The 21932-nt window shown below is 41.0% G+C and overlaps 1 protein-coding gene across 4 annotated transcripts in view; it reads right to left on the bottom strand.

Annotated features, from left to right (window-relative positions):
- The window catches only part of TAFA4 (TAFA chemokine like family member 4), a 206410-nt gene that overhangs the window by 111748 nt on the left and 72730 nt on the right, over positions 1-21932 (bottom strand). For all 4 annotated transcript variants that reach the window (XM_070455700.1, XM_070455701.1, XM_070455699.1 and 1 more), the window contains exons 2-3: positions 11279-11414; positions 6283-6398 (exon numbers count right to left, since the gene is read on the bottom strand). In XM_070455700.1, coding sequence (XP_070311801.1) covers positions 6283-6398; positions 11279-11292 — 130 coding nt within the window. In that variant the 5' untranslated portion in view covers positions 11293-11414. The remainder of the gene's footprint in view (positions 1-6282; positions 6399-11278; positions 11415-21932) is intronic.

The following is a 21932-nucleotide window of genomic DNA, read 5'->3' as shown; positions in this document are numbered from 1 at the left end:
ATTTAAAGTGTCTAAATATCCATTCTTAGGCTCGCTCGTGAAGGACAGGGAAGCCTGGCATGCTGCAGTCCACGGGGTCGCAAAGAGACAGACACAACTGAGCGATGGAACAACAGCAAAATATACCCAGGGATAAATCTCCAAGATGTAGGATGCTTTGTGTCCCAAACTCATCATAGGAACCTCGAATGAAACTGTCACAAGCATCCCTAAGTGGTTCATTTCAAATGACTCTGAAGTCTGTGAAACTGTCAGCATCTTTCGGCAGCATTACATGTGCTGCCCTCTTGTGGGGAAATGGTGTTACGTACAGTGGCGGGGAAAGGGCGGCAGCGGGTCGGGGGACAGGGAACAAAAGGACAAACTGCTACTTGAAGAATAAGAGTTACCTCTGGCTTCCTTTTAAAAGAATGTAACCTACCAATTGGCCCCAGGCACCTCTTCTGTGGTTCGGGGCTACAGACGCCCACACGCTCTCCTTTGTGTGTCAGTTAAGTAAGTCGTGTCTGACTCTTCGCGTCCCCAAGGTCTGCTACTCAATCACTGTGTCAGGTGGAATTTTAAAAAACAACAAAGGTGGCCGTTCATGTTTTCTAATTCCTTAAAAATACGACCTCTGTACTCTAGTGGAAGATGATCAATGCCTTAAAGATTCCCGCTCCCTGTTCTGTGAGAATTGCGTGCATTTTTGCTTTCTAACACTTAACTAAAGTGAACTTCAGCCCACACCTAACACCCGATCTGATCAGCCCAAATCAGGGATGGGGTCCCACTTTCTTCCCCTCTGGCTTTGTCTTAGAGGGATGAGAGGAGATGGGATTGGAAAATATCTCCTTGTTTATACACAACCTTCGGCAAGTTGTTCTAATCTGAGCCATTAAAAGTGTCCAATAAACGTCCAGCTAGGGTTTCCTAGGGCCATGGTGTCTTTAATTGGCCAGCACAAACCACAAAGCTCTTGGGACGATGTCAGGAGTTCTTTTCAACACAGTACACTGTCTTCTGCAGTTAACTCTCTACAGCTTGCTCCCACTCTCAGGCTGTTTCAGATACACCCAAGACCTGACCAGAGTGTCTCAAGTCTGACCCTTGACTTTGTCATCAGGTGAGCACAATTCTGGGAAGAAAATCCACGTGGCCACTGCAAGGTCATTAGAGACATTTACAACACCTGCCTCCCATCGCCATTTCCCTCCCCATCTCTCTCTCTCATACACACATAAACACACACAGCCAACTAGAATACAAGCCTCGCTAGAACCGTGGGCAAAGAAAAAGCAGGAAGATACAAGGAAATGATAGTCCAGGTACTTGGGGCCCTCAATTTATAAAGGACTCTCACGAATCGACCAGTAAACAATACAGCCAAGACAAAAACAGATAACGGATAGGACAGCACAAGGAAAACAAACAGTCCCCCAGCACAGAGTCTGCAAAGAGCTGCAAGTCAGAACAATCTGACAGTAGTTTTCATGACCATATTCACACATCAGTAAGATCTGATAGCACCCAGAGTGGATGAGGGTGTGGGGAAAGGGGAGTTATCATACTACGACTGCTGCTGTAAGTTTAAGTTCAGGAGTTTTGCAGTGTGCTTGGCACTACTAAAATCCTTCTTTCTCTCTCTTTGGCTGCACTGCACAGCATGTGGGATCTTAGTTCCCAGACTAGGGATAGACCCCGTGCCCCCTACAGAGGAAGCTCAGACTCAACCGCTGGACCGCCAGGAAACTCCCAGTATTAAAATCTTAATGCGGTTGTCAGAGGATGCAGGAAACTCACCAAAAACCATCATCTCCTCTTGGACCTGGGCCCCCAGCTAGGGTATATTTCCCAGCAGCCCCTGCAGCAAGGTGTGGCCGTGGGCACTCAGCTGCAGCCAATGGCAAGACAGGACAGGTCAAGGGATACTGCCAGCTTCTAACCTGGTGCATCATCACCTCCCAGGTGTACCCTCCCCACCCATTCCCCTTCTAGCTGGCTGGAATGAAGATGGCTCCAGAACAACCTTCGAGAACACAGGCTGAGAACAGTATAGCTTCCACGCCCTGTGGTTCCAAAAAGGCCACAGTAGAGGACAGCCAGTTGACATGTTACCTACCCAGCACTCGTGAGCAAGAAATACAACTTCTTTTGTTTAAGCCATTATGTATATTTCTTTGGTCTATGTGTAACAGGAATTAGCCCACTCTCACTAATACATTTGCTGTGTGTGTGCTCAGAAGTTTGGTTATGTCTGACTCTTTGCAACCCCATGGAATGTATCCTGACAGGCTCCTCTGTCTGTGGCATTCTCCAGGTAAGAACACTGGAGTGGGTTGCCATGCCTTCCTCCAAGGGATCTTCCTGACCCAGCGATCAAACCTGCGTCTTCTGCATCTCCTGCACCAGCAGGTGGATTCTTTTACCAACAACGCCACCTGGGAAGCCCCACTAATACATTTACATGCACTTTAATTCAACAATTCCACTACTACAGATTCATCTGAAGTCAGGACATATATTTGGAAAATACGACAGACAACAAGGTAAATGTCCACCAAAACTGGGAGTGATCAAATAAATGAGAGCACATCTGTACAACAGAGAGTGATATAAATCTGCACGCACTCCAACGAAGACCCCTTAAACTCTATTGTTAAATGGGAAAAAAAATCAAGGTACAAAACAAAGTGTAGAGTGAGATATCTGTGCATACACACATACTAGTATACACATTCCTTTTTCTGGAAGGATAAGTGTGTATATACATAAAATCTGTAAAATAATATAGAAAATATAGATGACTACATAAAACAATATCTAGAAGGATACATGAAATTGTCAACTTGAGTGGGCCAGGGGACACCTAGATATCTGCCTAAACATGACTCTTGAATATGTCTGTGAAGGTATTCCTAGAAGAGGTTAGTATTTGAACTGGGGGGCAGAATGAAGCTGATGGTCCATTGTGGGTGGGCCTCATCCAAGTTCTTGAGGACTTGAAACGAAGAAAAAAGCAGAAGAAGGTGGAATTTGTTCTTTCCCTGACTGCTGAGCTGGGACACTGCCTCCCGCCCTCTGTGCTCCTGGACCACAGGCCTTTGGAAGGCTGGAATGTACACTGTGTATATGTAGGGTTTCCCTGGTGCTTCAGTGGTAAAAGAATCTGGCTGCCAAACAGAAGATGTGGATTTGATCAGTGAGTAGGGACGACCTCCTGGAGAAGGAAATGGCAACCCACTCCAGAATTCTGCCTGGGAAATCCCAGGGACAGAGGAGCCTGGCGGGCTACAGTCCATGGGGTCACAAAAGAGTCAGACACAACTGAGCAACTAAACAACAATATGTGTATGTATATATATCTTATTGGTTCTGTTTCTCTGGAGAACCCTGATAATCAACAAAAGGTTAACAGGATATCTTTTCACACCTGCCTGTTACTGTCTGGAATTTTTAGCACCAGCAGAAAATTACATAACTGATTCCATGGTGACAAATGGGCAAAATCAGCCTATTAATAAATATTCATTTAGCACCCATTATATTCCAGGCATCAAGGACACAGCTTAAGAAACCCATGAGGGAGTAAGACTTCACAGTAGGATTCAGGAGCCTTCAACTGCGGTTAAACAAAGGGTATGGGCAGATCAAAGGGACTTTGCCAGTGTGATTCCAGACCACCGCAATAAAGTGAATATCGTGATAACTCAAGACATGTGAGTTTTTTCGGTTCCCCAGTGCATATAAAAGTGATGTTACTGTAGTCTAGCAAGTGTGCAAAAGCATTATGTCTAAAATAGAATTCACATCCCTTAATTTTAAAATACTTCATTGCTACAAACGCTAACCATCATCTGAGCCTTCATCAAGTCATAATCTTTTTGCAATGGCCACATCAAAGATCACAGGTCAGACAGACCATAATAAATAAATAGTGGAAAAGTTTGAAATAGTGTAAGGATTACCAAACTATGACACAGACCCACAAAGACAGCAAACACAGCTGGGAAGAAATGGAGCCGACAGGCCTACTGGATGAAAGGTTGCCACAAACATTTGATTTGTTAAAATAAAAAAAAGAAAAAAAAAACAGTAAAGTGTAAGAAAGAAGCCAAGAGCAATAAAACAAAGCACGCCTATACTTCTGCAAAGATGGTTCTCCACATACAGCCTGCAGTCCCAGGGAGAGAACAGAGCTCCCCGTGGGCAGGAGCCATCCTGACTGCTTTGATGCTTACCGAGATGAGGGGTGAGATGTATATAGGGAATCTAGAAAGATGGCACTGATGAACCCACCTACAGGGCAGCCAAGGCAACAGAGACATAGAGATGTGTGGACACAGCGGGGGAAGGAGAAGGCGGATGCATTGAGAGTCTAGCATGGAAACAGATACACTACCACATGTAAGATAGATAGCCAGTGGTCATTTGTTGTATGACACAAGAAGCTCAACTCGAGGCTTTGGGACAACCTAGAGGGGTAGGATGGAGGTTCAAGAAGCGATGTGTGTATACTTATGGCTGATTCGTGTTGATGAATGGTAGAAACCAACAGAACATTGCCAAGCAATTATCCTCCAATTAAAAATAAATAAATTTAAAAGAATGAGGGATGATAGGTACTTAAATTCCAAAAACAAAATCAGGAAGAATCCCCCAAAAGTCAAAGAGAAACCAAAGACCAAAAATCCAAATAAAATCACTGAAAGAAATCCATGATGAAAATTTCATTTCTTGAGCTTTTGAAGGCTTTGCTCAGACTTCTTACCCTCCCTGTTACAGTTGAGGCTTGGCTTATATGGAAAATACTGCATCTCTTGTGTTCACAATTTTAATCTTAATTTAGATTTAATTCAAAAATTTTTTTTGCTCATGTATAACACATTTCATTACCGAACTGCACCTTCACTTTCACACAGACATCTTATGGTCTCACCTTTTCCAAAGTTAAAAGATTATGGTATGGAATGAGGATTGCCAACAAAGATGAAGAATTGAAGGGTCCGTCATGGCCCCCGTTTCCCTCCGGTTTAATCACTGTTGATCACAATCTCAAACCCAGTTTTGAAAAGTCTGGAATGTTCTGGGGCTAACCCGCCCCACTGAAATGTTCTGGTTCTGTACTACACTGACTCTCTACCTGCAACCCAAGAACAGAGATGTGTATTAAACAGGTAAGACTGATGACTTCAAATACCCTATTCCTGAGAGAAAGCTCACCCAAAGATACACAGCACAATAACCAACTAGCCCTGGGCACTTTCACGGAAGTCAAATAGTATCGATTTTACACTGATTTATTAAAATTGCAATCATTATTTTTCTTGTTTTCTTGAAACTGTCACTTAAGGAAAACTGAAATGTGAGAGAGTTTAAAAACTTCAGCCTAAAGTTAAGTCTTAGTCCTAAATTATCAGAATAACTAAGGAGAAACGTTGACCTGGTGTATATCTGAGAATAAGGCTATGTGACCAGCACACTTTCTCAGACACAGACTTTACAATTCTGGCACATACACGGTTTAGGGTTCAAGCTTCACTCTTTCACTAAAAACTGCCACACCTCCAATCACTGAAGCATTGACAGTAACTTAATTGTTTAGCAACGAGTTTGCTGACAAATAGGAATTATTCAGCAAAACACAACTCACTGGGGAGTTTTCAAATCTGTATCACTTTAAATATAGATGTAAAAGGGAAAGGTGAAGACAAATAGATAATACACACAGAGATACTTAACTGATTATTTTCATCTGTCTTTAGAAATAAGCGAAGGACAGACATGGGTCTCACTAGAAAGTATCAAAAAACGCGTCTCTAAGACTTCACACATGTTCTATTTTAGGTCCTGTGCAAAAGTTACCACTTTTTTTTTCCCTTTCTTCTTTTTAAATCAGTCACCATCTTTTCCTAAAAGAACCCTATTATGTGCAAACTGCCTTCAGTGTTCATTCAAGTTTATCAATAAAGATGTTCTGCCTTCAAAGGAAGCTAGAACATATAAGAATAAAATGCTGCTGGGTTTCCAGGATTCTCTGAGAAAAATCACTTCCAAAGAATGGAAGTGTACTTAGGAAAAGAAAAGGAAAACCTGGAGAAATCTTTAAAAGATATCTAGAACAAGTCTCTTTAAGCATCAAACTGTCAAACTGCTTTACCCTCTGTATTTCATGCTTCCTCTGGTTATTTACACACCATCGAAGGCTCTTGTCAATTACCTGTGCGTGAACTGTGGGCTTTGACGTTTGAAAGGATTTTATTAATTGATCTCAGTGGGGCAGGACGAGTTTAAAGGGCTTACCTGTGTGTCCCCGGAGGTGCTGGCTGGAGGCGGACAGGAGCTTAGAGCACACCATCAACACGTAGGCCAGAAAGAGCCAGTGAGACAGCAAGACAGACCTGGCGCAGGCTCCCATCCTGGAGGGGAAGCAGGATGCAGGTCAGCGATGGATGGGTGCTGAGAGACCCTGAGCCAACACCGTCCTTAGAAGGTGCGGAGAGCAGGGGAAGGTGCTGGGCAATGCACCCCTACCCCTACCTCACCAAAGAGACTGGAGGCCAGGCGAACCTTACACGCACTGTGCGTTCACTCAGTTCTCAATACACGCCTTTTATAATTATAAGCTTTTCAAGTTAACTGCATGTCTCAGTGAGAAGTCTATTTATGAATCCCTAGAGCATAGCCTGAGTGGCCCTGACAGAACATGGGGGTTATATGCTATTTTATAGCACAAAATTTAAAAAGCGACATACTTTAAGCAGGATTCAGATAAAAGATATGTGGTTTCTGCATGTGAAAGAAACCACAGAAATTCACACACCAGGCCTGAGAACTTTCCCCTGGTTTCTCTGACTGCATATTAATGCCCTTTGGCCTAGAATACTGGCTGAATAGTTTATTAATCCAATCTCAGAGTTTGATGAGAATATGGGCAAGTACTGATAAGTATATAAACAACTTCATATAGATGTCAATAGATAAATGGACAAAGATGAAATATTATCAAACAATGAGAAAGAAGGAAATCTTGCCATAAACGAAATTTTAGATGGACCTTGAGGGCATTATTGCTAAGTGAAATAAGTCAGATCAAGACAAATACTGCATAATCTCACTTGATGTAGAATTTAAAAAAGACAAACTCTGAGAAACAGATTAAGTAGCATAGTGGTCACCAAGGATTGAGGGTAAGGGAAATAGGAGGTATTAGTCAAAGGTCAAATCTCCCAGTGACATGATTAACAAGTTTGGGGATCTAATGTTCAGCATGGTGATTATAGCTAATCTAATAACGCTGTCCATATACTTGAATGTTGCTAAGAGGGTAGATCTTAAATGTTCTCATCACAAGAAAGAAACAGTAACTACGCAACAGTAAGAAGGTGGTAGCTGATCCTATGGTGGGAATCATTTTGCAATTGATAAACATACTGGATCAATACAATGCATACCTTAAATAGACACAGTGTTATGAATCAATTACATCTCAATAAAAACTGGGAAAATATATTTCACTTCATATGAATGGGCAGTATCCAAACAGTTGCTCAAAGACAATTCAGTTTACAAATGTTGCTGTGATCTATTCTAAAACACTACCCTTTCCAAAATAAGTAAATAAAAATAGCTAATATGCATTCTACTTCCCTCCCTAACTTTCTGCCTTTTCTGATCTCAGATAGCACTAGATTAACTTTATTAATAAATTTATTCATTTTAATTGGAGGCTAATTACTTTACAATAGTTTGCTCTTTTTTTTTTAGTTAACTTTTTCAAGTGAAAGTCCAAGCTCTGGGCATTTGAAACTCCAGTAACACTGGGTTCTGCCTGGCTTCAAGGATAACAGATCCACCACAGAGGGTCAAAGGAACTGCCTTTTCATATACAAGATGTATAGACACTCATGGGCAGATGATAAAGACATGGCCCATGGATTCCTGTCTGAGTAACACAACAGGCAAAGCTTCTGAGGAAATCCTGAAGGAAGGGCCTAACAAGCCCATGACTGCCAACCCCGCAGGGTCTCAACCAGAACCCTGACTCCATCATCAAGAGGAAACGCAGCCTTGGGGACCCAGTGGCCACATCACTCCCAGGAGCATGCACTGGCCTCTCACAAAGTAGTCACATAGATCCTGTTGAAAGATCTTGTATTGCCACTGATTTGAGACTCAGTGTAACTCTGAAACAGCCACAGTAATACAAGATTCTAAGATTATCTTTGAAGACCACGGTGGCAAAAGTGATGTCAAGCTTTGAAGCTTGACATCATTTTGCCCTTGGCCTTGGAAATTCTGAGCGCTTGAAACTGACAGATACACTAGATGCCTCTGCTTTGAAAGACCTGTGTGCACCTTAATTTTGCAAAGCATGTCCTCTGTCTCCCCCACCTCAGCCTCCAAGCACGGTGGGTAGAAACCCTGGAGTCAGCTCAAATGTGGCAAAGAATATGTGCAAGTCTATGTGAGCTTGAGGTGCTAGTATGTAATTACATCTTCAGGAAGTTGATTATTAATTTATTACTCAACAGGGCAAGTATGGAGGTTCAGAATTCTATATATGCTGAGTTTTTGAATGAGGTGCTCTGTCCCCCCTCCCATGTTTTAAAATTCCAGTTGTTAACTCCAATATCCATTATTGATCTAACTGTTACAAAGGCTTAGTCTTACCCAAGGGTCAAAATTTCAAATCTCTCCCAATAAAAGTGTAGGCTGGCTGGGCCCAAGGCTCCAGAGAGCAGTAGGGAGGGTAGAGTCCTATCTAGGGGCAGCTGCTCCAAGGGAACGCCAGGAATGACTTTTCAAGAGAAGCTGCTTTCTGATACACTGTCTGCACACTTTGAGTCAGCAAGGGATTCCACTTGTTTTGTTTTAAAAACAGAGTGCAGATCAAACAAAACACATTTGCAAACTGGATTTGGGTACCCTAACTTCTGGTTTGTAGCAATTAGTGGTCCAGAAAAGGAAAATGTTAAGGAATCAGATGAATGGAGTACTAGCTTTCTACTACTGTGTAATAAACACTGCCAAACTGAACAGTTTAAAACAATAGGTCTCCAAAGGCCTCTTCACTGTTCTATCCTCCACTTCTTCCTGCTTCGTGGGCTGGCTCCTCAGCCTCTCACCACAGTGTTCCACCTGATTTAGAGTCTCCAAATTCAGATGAAGTCTATCAGATGAGCTATAATTTGTCCCACCTAATTTACCAGTGAAGTTCAGTTTCCATGTGTTCATCAGTCACTGCAAGTCCTAAACCTGTCTGGATGGAGTTAACCAAACTGGGAGAGTATGTCTGAGATGATCTGAGTCCCAAATGCTGGGTACCATAGGAAATCAACTCTAAGATAGAAATTGATGATCAGCGGGTGACTTAAGGAGTGCTCTAGGGAGTATCATCTGTGGAAGGGGAGGGACAAGAAGAAGGAAAGACAGAAAGAGGGAAAGGCCGCAGATAACCCTCTGGGGAGTTCCAAAGCAGATCAAACCAGTCAATCCTAAAGGAAATCAACTCTGAATATTCAATGGAAGGACTGATGCTGAAGTTCCAGAATACTCTGGCCACCTGATGCGAAGAACTGACTCACTGGAAAAGACCTTGATGCTGGGTGAGCTTGAAGGCATGAGGAGAAGGGGACAACAGAGGATGAGATGGTTTGATGGCATCACAGACTTAATGAACACGAGTTTGAGCAAACTCCGGGAAATGGTGAAGGACAGGGAAGCCTGGTGTGCTGCAGTCCATGAGGCTGTAAAGAGTCAGACACGAGTGAGTGACAGAACAAACTACACAGCTGAGATGCCCCTTCTCCATGGTCCCAGACTGTAGTGAGGGGTCAGGCCTTTACACCTGAACATCAGGAAAAACCTTTCATCTCAGGCAAGGAGGCTCTTTGGATTGCAGACAATTCAAAGATGCTATAGGCCATCTTCTGCAATGCTTCTGACAGTTGAAGGCATGAATCCTTCATTCCTGAAGGGGATGCTGGGCAGGGCATCATGCTCATTAAAATGTGATGGGAAGAGACTTCAAATATAAACCCTAGCCCAGCCTGGGCCTGTTTTGCCCTCAGCACCATTCTTTCCACTTCCACTGGGTGACACCTCTATACTGCATTCCCCAGGTTCCTGAACGATCTGGCTCCTACCTGACTTACTTAGAGCCTGCAGAGCGGAAGGAAAAGGCCATGGTATTTTTTCCCCACCTTCTCTGTCTTGGCAGGGTCAACGGAGTGGCGATTTCTCCTCCATGGTGTCAATTTCCCCCCAAAGGGCCCACTATGGCTCAGCTCCCATGGAAGGCCCTTCCCCGCCAAGGCCACTGGCCAGCAGGACTGCCTTCCTCTGTCCCACCAGCCTCAGGATGGCAGAGCTGTTGCCTGCTGGTGCTCATCTACGGGCTGCCTTTGTGTCTTCTGCTTAACCTCTCTGGCCACCACACATGTAATCAGTTTTCTGAATTCAACTCCCTGTCCTTCTACTCCAGGATGGCTTCTGTTCTCCTGGTTGGATTCCAAAAACAAACCCCAAATCAAAAGTCTCCTGGGCCCCTGTTCCAAATCTCGGGTGATCGTCCCTGATCTGACTTCTTCTTCATGGAAAATTCTATGTATCAGGGTCTGGGGTGAGTTTCAGAACAAGTATTGCCTAGAACATGTATTGACCTAACAACAGCTATGATTCCCTCAAGAAATGCCTATGGCTAGGTGGGCAGCTCTTTAGCAATGATTCTTCATTTCATTCAATAATCCAGAGCCCCAGTAAAAAGATGTCTCACCTACTACATTTACTGTGGTGACTCAGACAGTAAAGAATCTGCCTGAAATGCAGGAGGCCCAAGTTTGATCCCTGGGTTGGGAAAATCCCCTTGAGAAGGGCATGGCAACCCATCCCAGCATTCTTGCCTGGAGAATTCCACAGACAGAAGAGCCTGGTGGGCTACAGTCCATGAGGTCACAAAGAATAGGACACAAATGAGTGACTAACACTTTCACTTTTCACTTTCATACCTACTGTAATACTTCAATTTCTCCTACATTGAACATCTTTGTCCAAATGTAAAACAGAGTTAGTTTATCTTAAAAATATCACCTTTGGTCCTGTTGAATAGCCAAAGTACTGCTTTATCAACTGAAATAATTTCAAAGATCAGAGCTAATTTTTTTAAAATTCTCCATATTTCCAAAAATCCAACACAAAGTTTTTATAAAGGGTCATCAATTCTAAGATATTCCATCTGCCTAAATTCTTCATGCTTCATAAAGATACCATTTCTATGTATGTGCTAAAATCATTTTACCTTGGAGACTTCATAAAATTTGGTTCCAGTCAAACACGGTTATTCCAGGATGGATTTCAGAGCGACTCCAAGTTCCCATTGGTAGCAAGGACCAACCATTTCAACAGTTCCAAAAAATTATCTTAACTTCATAGACCTATTTAAAATACAAAAAAGACAGGAAGCCATTAGCATTTTAGTGCTGAGATGATACAGGTTTTCAGAAGCAATTTTTTTTTTTTTTACAACTGTGTTTTCAGGCAAGTGGTAGACAGTCAAACACATCCACATTTGTAAAGTTTCCTAATAGATGGGGATGGAGGGAAGGCAGGAAATACAGAATTCTGCACTTATTAATTAGCCACACAGTAGCTAACAGAATACAATTTTAAAGTAGAAGTTCCCTCTGCAGCAAAGGCATGATCAAGTTGACAGAGGGTACCAAACCATTCATGATGCAAAATTTCACTCTCTCATCAACCACAGGATGAAAATGAAATTGAAGATACTCCAATCCCAAGAGTTCCACAACCTGCCCAAGTTCACAGAGCAATGGAAAAGCCAGCATGCAGACCTAAGTTTCAATGTTCTGTGACATAAACCTGATGATGATAAACAATTTGCAAGACACACCACTATGTATAAAATAGATAACCAAGAAGAACCTAGTGTATAGCACAAGGAATTAGACTCAATATTATATAATAATCTATAATGGGGGACACATGTGTACCCATGGCTGATTCATGTTGATGTATGGCAAAAACAACCACAATATTGTTAAGTAATTATCCTCCAATTAAAATAAATAAATTGCTTTTTAATGAATGGGCTTTATATATACAGGCTTCCCTAGTAGCTCAGATGGTAAAGAATCCACTTATAATGCAGGAGACCCGGGTTTGATCCCCAGGTTGAGAAGATTCCCTGGAGAAAGGAATGGTTTCCTACTCCAGTATTCTTGCCTGGATAATTCCACAGATAGAGAAGCCAAGTGGACTATAGTCCATGGGGTTGCAAAGAGTCAGACATGACTGAGCAACTTTCTCTCATTCATTAGCACAGGTATAAAACAATTTGCAAGGATGCTTTTTGAAAAATGCTGATGGGACACAGAAGGCAAAAATTTTTCCAACATAAAACACACAAAAATACAAAAAACACTTTTTAACACCATAACTGAGATTCAACATGCTCCTTTAATGCACAAACCTTCATTTCTACTTAATGAAAACATTTTTCAAGAAGGATTCAGATAACTCCAAACCAAAAGACATTTAAAAAAATAAAAAAGGAACATGAAACTACCCATTTTTAACGTTACTGAGTTAAGTACATCCCTCCAAGGGATGGTGATCAAAGAGAAATAATGATGGGCAACAATAAATATTTAAGCTGCAAATGTGACATACAAATGATCCTTGAGGGCTTCCCAGCTGGTTAAGTGATAAAGAAAACATCTGCCAATGCAGGAGACATGTGTTCGATCCCAAGTCAGGGAAGATTCCCATATGCCATGGAGCAACCAAGCCTGTGTGCCACAACTATTGGGCCTGTGCTCTAGAGCCCAAGCGCTAATGAAGTCTGCGCTTCCTAGAGCCTCTGCCCCCCAACAAGAGAAGCCACGGCAATGAGAAGCCTGTGCATCACCACTAACATGTAGTCACCCCAACTAGCCGCAACTAGAGAAAAGCCTGTGAAGCAATGACGACCTAGCATAGCCAAAAATAAATAAAATTATTTTTACAAAAGATCCTTGCTCCACAGTCTAATCATTATCGAATCCTGTTGAACCCACTGCAAATGCACCACAAAATACAACTGATAGTTTTCTCTTCTTTGGATGCCCTAGATGTAATTACAGATGTTTGTCTAGAGGCCTCTTTAGGTGACAGGCTTGAGATCCATCCTTTTGGGGCCACAGGAGACACAGAGGAGGCTGTGAGTGATTAGCAATATGAGAGAGAAGCAGCTTTGAGTAACTGTATAAATGTAAGATACCTGGAAAAGAAATCACTGGATAATGTTCATCTCCCAGATCCTCCAACTTTATTAAGTATGTTTGTCCTCATATCCACCCAAGGGCACGACATGACCTTCTGTTATCAGAAAGAAGTACACAGTGTAATTTACCAGAACCCATCCTAATGAACTCCCCACATACTGGAAACCAAAATGACCTTTCCTAGCTAATATTTATCTTGTTTTCTTCACATAAAGGGAACCACTGGGGATTCTCTTTTCAATTCGTTAAAAAAAAAAAAAAAAGGATCCATCAGCGAAAACAAATGTGATCCAATAGTTCACATGCTAGACAAAAAGCCAGGAGTTTAATTTTAGGCTGAGCAGTAACTCATTCAGTCAGATTTTCCCTGAGTGTACCCTAGGCACTTGTTTAAAAGGATTAACTCCTTCCTGTCATTTCTGAACTTTAGTACATTCAAGACCATCAGTGCTTTTGTGCACAACACCAAAAGCATGAATTTCCAGTCACTCTACTTCCCTCTAGGTTGTTTTCTAACAATGGCACAGTCTTTTCTATCATTCCACTTTAAGCCCTTCCTTTTCCTCAGTTCAGTTCAGTTCAGTCACTCAGTCGTGTCCGATTCTTTGTGACCCCAAGAATCGCAGCACGCCAGGCCTCCCTGTCCATCACCAACTCCCGGAGTTTACTCAAACTCATGCCCATCGAGTCGGTGATGCCATCCAGCCATCTCATCCTCTCTCGTCCCCTCCTCCTCCTTCTCTGTCCATGGGATTCACCAGGCAAGAATTCTGGAGTGAGTAGTCTATCCCTTCGCCAGGGGATCTTCCCAACCCAGAGATCGAACCCAGGTCTCCTGAATTGCAGGCAGATTCTTGACCATCTAAGCCACCAGGGAAGCCCTACTGAACATCACAGATAACTATATCCAATATCATGTGAAAAACCATAATGGAAAAGAATCTAAAAAAAGAATATATATTCTGTGTGTGTGTAAATACATATACACACATAACTGAATCACTCTGTTATACAGCAGAAATTAACACAACATTGTAAATCAACAATACTTCAATAAGTATATTATTACTTATTGATACAATATTATTATATAATACTAAAATAAAAAAAATATTTAAACTTAAAAAAAGTCATTCATTTTTAAAGAGTCTGAGTATTTACAACGATGAATGACATTGACATATGTAGACTAAGAACAATTTTAAAGGTGTCTGGTTACTGTTGGAATGAGAAAAAAAAAACACAGCATTTGCGTGCTGGGTTACATTTTTCATCTTCCACCTTACACACTGGCCTTATGTGGAGACAGTCACTCTTCTACAAAAGAGCAGGATGCCTGTTCATGTTTCCTGGTACCAAGAAACTTCGAGCTTCCCAGGTAGAGGAGACATTCGGGGGATACAGTTATTGACTTGTTGGAGATAAGCAATATAAGAATATCTCTTATGTCAGTTTTGCTATACCCACCTCACTCCACAGATGTCAGTTTATACAGCATGACGTTCTTATCTTTTCATTCTAAAACTCTACAGTGATGAAGTACCACATTCTTTTTAAAACCACCATACACAATGACCTTAAACCTAGACCTGATCACAAGGAAAAATGCCAAACGTTTGACTAACTCAAATGTGAGAGACTTTCTGCAAAGTGATTGCTCCTTAAAAACTGTAAAGGTTATGAAAGACCAAAATAATCTTAGCAATTGTTCCAAATAAAGGAATGATACACGGCAACCAAATGAAATGGTGATCCTATGTTGTATCTTAGATCTGAAAAAAAATACATGCATAGTCATAACTGCATGCACAATCACAAACATACACACATATTTATACACACACATTTATCTACAAAGGACATTACTGGGACAAATAACAATTTCTGAATATAGCCTATAGATTACACTATGGTGTCATATCAATATTAAATTAGTTAAGAGAATGTCCCTGTTATTAAAATCTACCCTGAGATATTTAAGAATAAAGGGGCAACTGTCTCAAACTTACTGTCAAATGATTCTGAGAGGAAAAAGGGAAGAGGAAAGGAAGGAAGGAAAAGCAAATGAATGAACACAAAAACAAATGAACAAAATGTAAGCAACTGATGAATCTAGGAATTCTTTGTACTATTTCTCCAACTTTTCAGTACATCAGAAATTATATCAAAATAAGACAATAGATGTTCACTAAAAAGACCAGTTTATCACATATACTAAAATGATTCAGAACTTATTACCATTCTTAAACCATAAGAGGAGTTGATAGTTGAAATGTTCTGGCTCATCTGACTCTTAGTACTCACTGAAGACCTCAGAGGAAGTTCATTTGTTTTTTTAAAAAGCACTTTCATAGAAACACCTTCTGTAAACACATTTGGGTGTGTTCTTTTGCTATTCCTTTAAAAATGTCATACTGGTTTACCATTTCTCAACCTGTTACTTCATACAATATTCTCATGTAACTAAAATATCTTCAAGGACATTTAATAGAATATAACATTCAATAATATTGAAAAACTGTTGCTATTCAATGTGTTGTTTTGGTCAAAAGTCTATCAGTTATATAGAAGTATAGGAGATTGATACTATGTGCTCCTAATTTCTCTTATTAATTAAAAATGTATTCGATGAGAAAAAATAGCACATTCATAGCGTCTACTATGGTTCGTTCATTGTGCAAGTACCTTAAAATAATAACTCACTTAAAAGTAGGATTTATTTCTATCCTGCTATGCAGATGAAGACAGCGAGACACAGGTAGGTCAAGGGGTTTGCCCGAGGTCGCTCAGCTAGCAAGTGGCTCAGCCATGATTCAAATGCAAGCCATCTAGCACCGAGGAATCTACTGTTTCAATTCTTATCAAAATATTTTCAAAGAGTATTAGTCCTTTTCATGCTTTTTTAAATAGACTGAAAATAACTCTGCCTTCAGGAATTCAAGACAATGGTCGTCAAGCGAAAAGTGAAAATTTTGTCTATGGACCCACATGAGTAGACTGGACTGAATGAGGACCAGATCCTGGCTTGGAGCCTCTGTTATTTCTTATTAACCCCTAAATAATTTTTGCCTCATCTCTGAAAAGTTGGTGAATAACAGTGATTCTGACTTGCTGCAGGGTTCTGTTTTACTACAGGTTTATTCAAGGCTTAAGGTCACTTTCCAAATTAAGACCAAGCATGCAAGAATTCTGAAGACCTTGAGCACTTAAGCTGCCATTCTTCAAACGATGGAAAGACAACCACACTTTAGATCAGAACTCCTCAAAGACACTTGGGTGAAAATACAGCAGAGCCAGAACATAAGCCTAAATGACTTCTGTCAATTTCTATGAAGGAATTCAGCACTGACACAAACCAAAGTGGAATTCTGTCCGTGCATCCACGCAGGCTCATTTCCTGCCAAGAAATCCAGAAGCAATTTTTGACAGTACAGCAAGGTAGATTTTCACTGAAAAACCAAATAGACACTCTTGCACCATTGCCCTTTCCTGCATGCCCACTCACCTAGGAGGTTTCCAAGCCCTGTCTCGCTTCACCAGCAGAGTAGGGATGCTTGAATAATGAGCTATTTTCAGATTCACCATTAGTGCAGCTGACCTCCTGGAGTGGGATCTACTGGGATGACCTGGTAACTGTGGTTCTCAGCCCCTCGGGTATCAGGGAACAAGTAGGACTAATTTTTCCAGCTAATGATGTAACAGGTGACACCCTTAAACAAGTTTAAACATCGCATTAAATTATTTTTTCACACTAATTTCAAATCAGTCAAGGTAGAAGATGATAGAGGTGAGAAATTTCACCTCTATCCTCCAGAGGTGAAACTAGCAACCTGAGTTTTGGATGTATAAAGCAGAGTTTTATGAGTGAAAAAGGGGTAAAAACATGGTCCCATTAAGCAAGAATTGTGTCTCACAACCAACGAAAATTTTTAAAGACAAGTTGTCTCCGTGATCTAATTCATCATTTCTTTAGACAGAGAGGAGGAAATATGTTTCCATTTCTAGTTGTTTATATAATACAAGCAACTGATTTGTCTTCTAGAAATTCTCAAACCACTTTTCCACAAAAGTATGCAAACCAAGAGCAACCTCTCTCGACAAATTTACGCAGGAACAAGACAAGTATTAATGAACATTTTATATTTAAAAGGCTTCTGATGAAAGTAAATGTACTTAACAGGTTATCGACACTTTTATGAATGTATTTCAAGCCCTGATACTCGGCTAGCACCTCAGCTGAGCTCTCACTTATAACTATCACATGATGCGTGGAATTACTTTGTAATTCAGAGCATGCTTACTGTCACACGTTCAAGAGGACAGGTTTCTCTGTCAAAGTGCAGTATACTCATGCCATTAAGTTGCTTTTCTATTGCTGCCTAAAAATATCAATGAGGAACTTACTTCTTCATTGTACAACACGCTGCAAACATGTTTAGAACTTAAAAGGTTCTAAGTGAGTCATTAGACAATAGCTGTGTCTGGTACAGAATTGTGTAAAATTTTACATGTGGCATTTTCATTTCAAGTGTTGCCAATACCATCTTGTTTAAATTAGGTTGTAGAGTTCTTCAAAAGGACCCTTCTGGTCAGAGATGATTTAAACAAATTAAATAGACACACTGTGATCTCATAAGGTTCACACTCTATCACTGTAAGAACTGAGAAATTCCTTACAACCGTGCAGCATCTTTATTTCCATGCAGTGACGTGGTCCTTTCTAATGGAAGTATGGTCAGTGCCTTTTGTTAGTGAAGAAAAACTCTAGCCTACAAGTGACTATGAACTGTCCAAAAGCAATCATCACTAAGTGATGATGGTTCATTGAGAGTCAGTCTATACAAAACGCAGAAAACAAACCCGCAAGTGACATAAAATATAAAATGCACTCACCAAATTCAGGGACACTCAACGCGATTCCACAGCTTGTTGTCCAAGTGAAACTGCCCAGGTCTGGGGCTGAACTAATGTGAGCGGTAATGGCAATTTAGCCATGAATCTCTCAAGGCCCAATTATCCTTATGTCTAAGGGTTTCTTTTAATTGGACCAGTTTTTAATTGGAAATTTTCCTCCCGTTTCTCATTTTTCAAAGCATCAAAACAGTGTCTAAGGATTTTAGTTAGCATAATAAATAACCCACATAATATTTTGGAGGCGACTCACAAGTTGCCAAGAACCTGAACTTTTATTTTAAAAGTTTTTGTGTGATACGATCTAACTTCTACGTTATATTATAAAAATAAAGCAAGCTATATATAATGAAAGTGAAAGTTGCTCAGTTGCATCCAACTCTTTGCAACCTCATGGACTATAGAGTCCATGGAATTCTCCAGGCCAGAATACTGGAGTGGGTAGCCATTCCCTTCTCCAGAGGATCTTCCCAACCCAGAGATTGAACCCATTACAGGCAGATTCTTTACCAGCTGACATCAGGGAAGCCCTAAGCTGTATATAATAGAATGCAAAAATAGAATTCCGTGACTATTCAATAGTTACACTGCTCAGGTCAGAGCCGGCCATTTACAAACAGAATGCAACCCTCTAGAGGGGAGGCAGTGGTATCTTACTTCGCTTTTATGCTAACCCCCAACATAATGCTCTGCACACCATGGGTGTTAAATACATTTTGTTAAATAAATGAATAAAGTCTCTAGTTTTACTCCCAAATGAATGGTCATTTCACTTCTATGCTTCCCTAATTCCTCACCTGTAAACTAATATAGTTCAACAACACAATTACCAATGTATGTTCAACCACCAGCTATGACTATGACTCACAGCATTGTAGGGAAAACATGGTAGATTCAGCTATTGATAACATACAACTCATGGATATATATACACAGTAAATTCAACTTCGACAGGATTGCACAGCAAGACAATTCCCACTGCAGGCAATATTGATGATTTTAATCCATTAGTGAGATAAATGCTTCTTAAAAGCTTTAGCAGAACCATTATTAAATTTTCAACCTTAAAAATTCATCTTTTGTTTGACAACAGTGCCCTCTTGTGGCAAAAAGGGAAGTCTTCTGAAAGTGCTAACATGTTACCTGATTTATAATGGATATTTTTATTATTTTTTTTTCCATTTATTTTTATTAGTTGGAGGCTAATTACTTTACAACATTACAGTGGTTTTTGTCATACATTGAAATGAATTAGCCATGGATTTACATGTATTCCCCATCCCGGTCCCCCCTCCCACCTCCCTCTCCACCCCATCCCTTGGATCTATTTTTATTATAAGCGCATGTTTCCATTTTTTTAATAAAGTCATTTAAAAACAGTATGCAAACCAAACTTAAAGAAGCATAAGATACTAAATAAGTTAAAGAGCAATTTAAAATTGCATCACAAAAAAGTCAAATCAAAATATGGTAAAAAGCTTCTAAATGAAATGGTAATTATTTATACAGAAAACTACACATAATAAACACAAGTCTAATGAGATGCAATATTTATTGGTTCTCCCTGTTGCTTTTATAACACAAATCCCTGATATCATCTATCAAAGCTCTCCAAGCTACTTAAAGATACTCTAAACATTCAGCTTTTATATACAGAAGCCTACTGAGTTCTGGCTTAATACTAGGACATGCTTAGGGAAATCAAGAATAAAACTAATTCCTGTCTATCCAAAAATGACAAACCAATTGCAAAAGACATACATGGGGCAACCAAGAGAGCAGGTCAATAATATTTGCCATTGTCTTTGGATGGACCTACAGATTGTCCATACTGAGTGATGTGAGAGAGAGAAGGGAAAATATTGTATGACCACCCTTACACGTGGACTCTAAAAAGAAATTATACATATGAACTTATTTACAAAGCAGAAACAGATACACAGATTTACAGAATGAACTTATGCTGGACAAGGGAGAAGGATGGGGGAAAAGGACAGGGAGTTTGGGATAGACATGTACACACTGCTGTATTTAAAATGGATAACCAACAAGGACCTACTGTATAGCATAGCAAATTGTGCCCAATGTTATGTGGCAGCCTGGATGGGAGGGGTTTGGGGGAGAATGGATACATGTATATGTATGGCTGAGTCCCTTTGCTATTCACCTGAAACTATCACAACATTGTTAATCAGCTATACTCCAACAAAATAAAAAGTTAAAAAAAAATTTACTATTGTCTTTTGGAATAATGAAAATAGAAGAATAAGATCACTGAGGACTGCTGCAATCCAGGAAAACTTCCTGGAAGAGATAACAACACACAGGAGTAAAAAAGGAATGTTTGGGGAAAAGAGTAAAGAGGTGTTCAGGAATTTTAAAAATTTGGTTTGGTTGGTTGGTCATTGCTGAGGGGAAAAGATCTGCACATGTGTGCGAGTTTGTTTTGCCTTGTCCTCATTTGATCTGGTGGCGGAGAAGAAAGGGCCGCTAAAGGAAATCACATAGAGAAAGGGGGAAGGGAGAGAAGGCAGGTGCGGTGGGCTGACCCCATGCGGATGTCACACAGAACAGGTCAGCAGTCTCCCAGGTCCTATCCCACACGCAACGGGTCACCTCGTCACGACTCCTTAAACAAGTAGTTTTTGATCAATTCTTGGACCAGGTCTTGTGTGGGGTGCCGGGCATGGAAGATGGACAAGGTCCAGGGTACCTTGGGGTTTGCACTATAGTGTGGGAAGACAGACAGACAGGTAAACAAGTGTGAATAACGGAACTGTTCTTGTTATTCGTCACTAAGTCGTTTCTGACTCTATGCGACCCCATGGACTGCAGCACACCAGGCTTCCCTGTCCTTCACCGTCTCCCAGAGCTTGCTCAAACTCAAGTTCATTGAGTCAGGGATGCCATCCAACCAGCCCATCCTCTGTCATCCCTTCTCCTTCCTGCCTTCAATCTTTTCCAGCATCAGGGTCTTTTCTAATGAGGCCTCTTTGCATCAGGTGGCCAAAGTATTGGAGCTTCAGCTTCAGCACCAGTCCATCCAATGAATCTTCATTGGAAGGTAACTGTGGGTTCAGATTAAGTATGACAGAGAAAACAATAGTCAATAGTGTAACAGAAACCGGCTAGGTTTGGAGGAAGAGAGGCTCCATGGACCGGGTGCTTAGGGAAGGCCTCTCTGAGAAGGTCATCTTGACATGATGACAAATGATAGAATGTGACTTCTGGAGGAAGAATGTTCCAGGAAGAGAAACAGCTCAGTCTTGTAGGAGTCTCAAGTCAAAACAAGCTGGCTGTGGTCAGAAGCCAAGGAGCTGGAGGACAGTGAGCCCGGCAAAGAGGGTAGGGGTGACATCAGGGAGGTCCCAGGAGCAGATCACAAGTGAGCTTGCAGATAACAGCGTGGAGTTGGGATCTGGTTCCAAATGGAATGTGAGAGCTGTAAGCACGAGAGAAATGGGAGATGCTTTAGGTTTGCACAAGAGCTCTCAAGCTGCTGGGTGGAGAAGGCCCTCTGGGGAGCAAAAGTAAATGACAGACTACTGCAGACTAAGGTCTCAACCTAGAAATAACAAGAGAATGAATCTGGCCAGATGTCTGGAGAACAGAGCAATAATGAGGTCAGGCCTCTTTAGGAACAGTTTTGCTCACATACACTGCTGGGTATCTTAGACACTCCTTGTGCAGTCAAACTACTGAATTAACATGCAAGGTTCAAGTCTCAGGTCTCGGTACCAAGAATATTAGTTTTTAATC

This window comes from Odocoileus virginianus, chromosome 26 (assembly GCF_023699985.2).
Source record: "Odocoileus virginianus isolate 20LAN1187 ecotype Illinois chromosome 26, Ovbor_1.2, whole genome shotgun sequence".
Lineage (NCBI taxonomy): Eukaryota > Metazoa > Chordata > Mammalia > Artiodactyla > Cervidae > Odocoileus > Odocoileus virginianus.
Note: the sequence above shows the minus strand (reverse complement) of the source record. Positions and strands in the feature narration are given on the sequence as shown.